General features: G+C 43.7%; 1 protein-coding gene across 1 annotated transcript in view; it reads right to left on the bottom strand.

Annotated features, from left to right (window-relative positions):
- NID2 (nidogen 2) overlaps positions 1-3028 on the bottom strand; it is a 51125-nt gene that overhangs the window by 902 nt on the left and 47195 nt on the right. Inside the window, 3 exon segments of the mRNA XM_058540556.1 lie at positions 300-412; positions 1576-1699; positions 2662-2819. Coding sequence (XP_058396539.1) covers positions 300-412; positions 1576-1699; positions 2662-2819 — 395 coding nt within the window.

Below are 3028 nucleotides of genomic sequence, written 5' to 3'. Positions count from 1 at the left end.
CTGTGAGGGGAGGTGTGGGAGGGACAGTGGGTGAGCATTTTATAACCAAGTTGCAACAGTAAGTCTTTTAAAGGGGAAATATCCTAAGAGGCTGGCCATTTTTGCGTAAAGCTAGGTGGACCTAGGTAGTAAAGATTGGTCACTCATGCGTTGGCCATTAACTTGTCCAGCACAGAGTGGCTCTCACTCGTGGTCACGTCAGTGGCAGCAGTCGGTCTCTGTGCCGAGGGTAATCAGTCACCGGTACTCCCTTCCTCTCCCTGCTGACCCAAAGGAGCGGCCTGAGCGTGTTGGTTTACCTGCAGGGCAGTAGGGGTGGACTGCAGTTATCCCGTAGAGATGAGACCGCTGCTCTGGGAGGTACTCGTCCGTGAACTGGCCACTGTCCCTGTCGACTGATATCACACCGTCCCTGGTGACAAAGGAGTGGGTTCAGGGGCTTTCAGGTTAGGTAGAAAAGGCAGTTTCAAGGAAAGAAAAATCTGCCAGCCTTCAAGAATACATTTTCTAAATTAATTTAACCAAGTGAGTTTTGACTTATTTAGAATCAGAAGATTTGTCTGTATCAGTGGTTTTCAGAGTGGTCACCAGACCAGCATCATTGGGGAACTTGTTAGAAATGCAAATTCTTGGGCCCCACCTCAGACTGACTGAGTCAGAACATCTGGGACAGGACCCAGCAACATGTTTTCACAAGCCCTCAGGGCGATCCTGACCCCACGCTGAAGTCTGAGAGCCACGGGTCCTTGTCAAGTTCTCAACCCTCGCTGCACGCTGGACTCACTCGAGCATCTATCAATCAAAGTCCTGGTGCTGGGCCTCCTGCCAGACCAGTTAAATCAAAATGTGAGGATGGGGGAGAAGGGCTTACACATCTCTGAATATTTTTAATGTTCCCCAGTTCCTCCTTGGAGAACTAGTCTAAGTTGCAGTATTTTTCATTCTCCCAGGTAGACAACTAATATGTTCACAATGTCATTAAAAAAAAAAAAAATCAAATAGGGGGCCGGCCCTGTGGCATAGCTGTTAAGTGCACGTGGTCCACTGCTGATGGCCCAGGTTCGGATCCTGGGTGTACACCGATGCACTGCTTGTTGAGCCGTGCTGTGGCGGCGTCCCATATAAAGTGGAGGAAGATGGGCACAGATGTTAGCCCAGGGGCAGTCGTTTTCAGCAAAAAGAGGAGGACTGGCAGATGTTAGCTCAGGGCTGATCTTCCTCGCAAAAAAAAAAAAAAAAATCAAATCATATAACTAACTCATGGTACCATGTAAGGGTAGTCTTTTATTCTCTAAAGATCAGACTTAGATTAACTAATGTGCGTCCTTTTTGGATAGTTTATTACCAAATAGCTGCCACCTGTAAGCTGCATGTGCGCCATCGCATTCCACTTCTGTGACATAAAAGTATGACGTGAAAAGCAGTGACACCTGAATGCTGTCATCTACTCATGAGACGCAATGAAAGGCTCAGTGGAGGGCGATGACCATAGTCACTTATGGAGGTTTGGTACAACAAGGGAGCGTCCTCCAGGACAGCTGGCCTGCTCAGGCTCGTCCAGCGTGCCAGGCTCACCTCCTCCAGTCTGTGTGGTAGAAGTGACCCGCGTAGCTGACCACACTGAAGGGGTAGTTGAGGCTGCTCTGGACGACACGCCGTCCAGTCCCATCAGGGAGTGTACACTCCAGCTTTTTGGTTCCTTTTAAAACATCAAAGAAGGAAAATTTAGATCCTTTCATACCATGAAAAAAAAGCTCCTTTGCCAAAACTAACAGGGGCAGGTCAGTTCCTTCTCTAAATAAACAAAGGTGGACGAGGAGATGGGATATTTTATTCCCACTGCAGGGATACAAATTAGAAATTGTGACGTTTTCCTATTGTTACCAGTTTCAGTTGGTTTCATAGCATTCTAGATTTTAACAGAATTTAAACTCTTAATCCTTTTTTGGAAGAGAGATTTGCATTTACAGAAATCTGGCTAAATTTCTCCCAAAGTAGGGCATTCGAGATAAGCTTTTTTATAACTGATATAATTTCAAGTGTTAGCTCATAAGTTGCTGTAAACATAACATCTGTCTGTTGTTGGATAAATACTTGCCCTTCGTAAACAATGTATAGTACCAAGGCCTCCTTTTAACTAAAATCCTTAATTTTTTTAAAAGACTGTATTATTTTCTAGGTAGGAATAAAAAGTAACTAAAATGGTAACGTGGCTTGTATTTTTCAGTGTAAAGGAAGCAGTCTTGAGGATTTTGCAATAGCTCACAAGTGAGGAATTTCCAGGTTTCACATTTCTCATGGAACCCTGGTGAACGTTCCAGATACTTTTTCAAAATGTAACTTGTGTTGCACAACTGGGTTATAACCGTGACCATCTGCATCACAGTCCCTTTTATTAGATTATACATTCTTCAAGAACGGCCTTTTTCCTGTTCTTTAGTATATAACTAGACACAGCATCTTTTCAATTGTGCTAATAATGGAATCAGTAGGAAGAGAACCTGGGTATTGACACCCCAAATTCATTACTGAGGGAAGACATCCCTTTTCAGAGAATGTCCTCCACATAACAGCATACTGACTGGTAAAGTAACAGATACTTATAAATGTTATAATAATGGCAGAAAGAGAAAATGCATTTGCATTCCATCGTTGGGTTACCTGCATCTGCCCAGCAGAGCAGTTTGGAGGAGGGGTCAAAGGTTAAACCATTGGGTAGTCCAATGTCTTTATTCACCAGAATTCTTCTGTTTTCCCCCTCTAAAGATGACATTTCAATTTTAGGAGCTTCTCGATTCCAGTCTGTCCAGTACAAGTTGCTGTGAACAAATTAAATGGAACAGGAAAATACACCTTCCTCAGTGTGTAGAACCAAATTTCAGAGCCATCTTTGAGGCTTTTCACTAAGTATTTCTCAGTCAAAAACACTTTGCTGAAAAGTAAAGCTGAAGGTTTTATTTCCTGATTTGAAGGGCTTCTCTGGAATTTCATGGGGTAGAAGCCCCACAAAATATGGCAGGAGTTTCTG

The sequence above is a fragment of the Diceros bicornis genome, chromosome 5 (assembly GCF_020826845.1).
Source record: "Diceros bicornis minor isolate mBicDic1 chromosome 5, mDicBic1.mat.cur, whole genome shotgun sequence".
NCBI classification, from domain to species: domain Eukaryota; kingdom Metazoa; phylum Chordata; class Mammalia; order Perissodactyla; family Rhinocerotidae; genus Diceros; species Diceros bicornis.
Note: the sequence above shows the minus strand (reverse complement) of the source record. Positions and strands in the feature narration are given on the sequence as shown.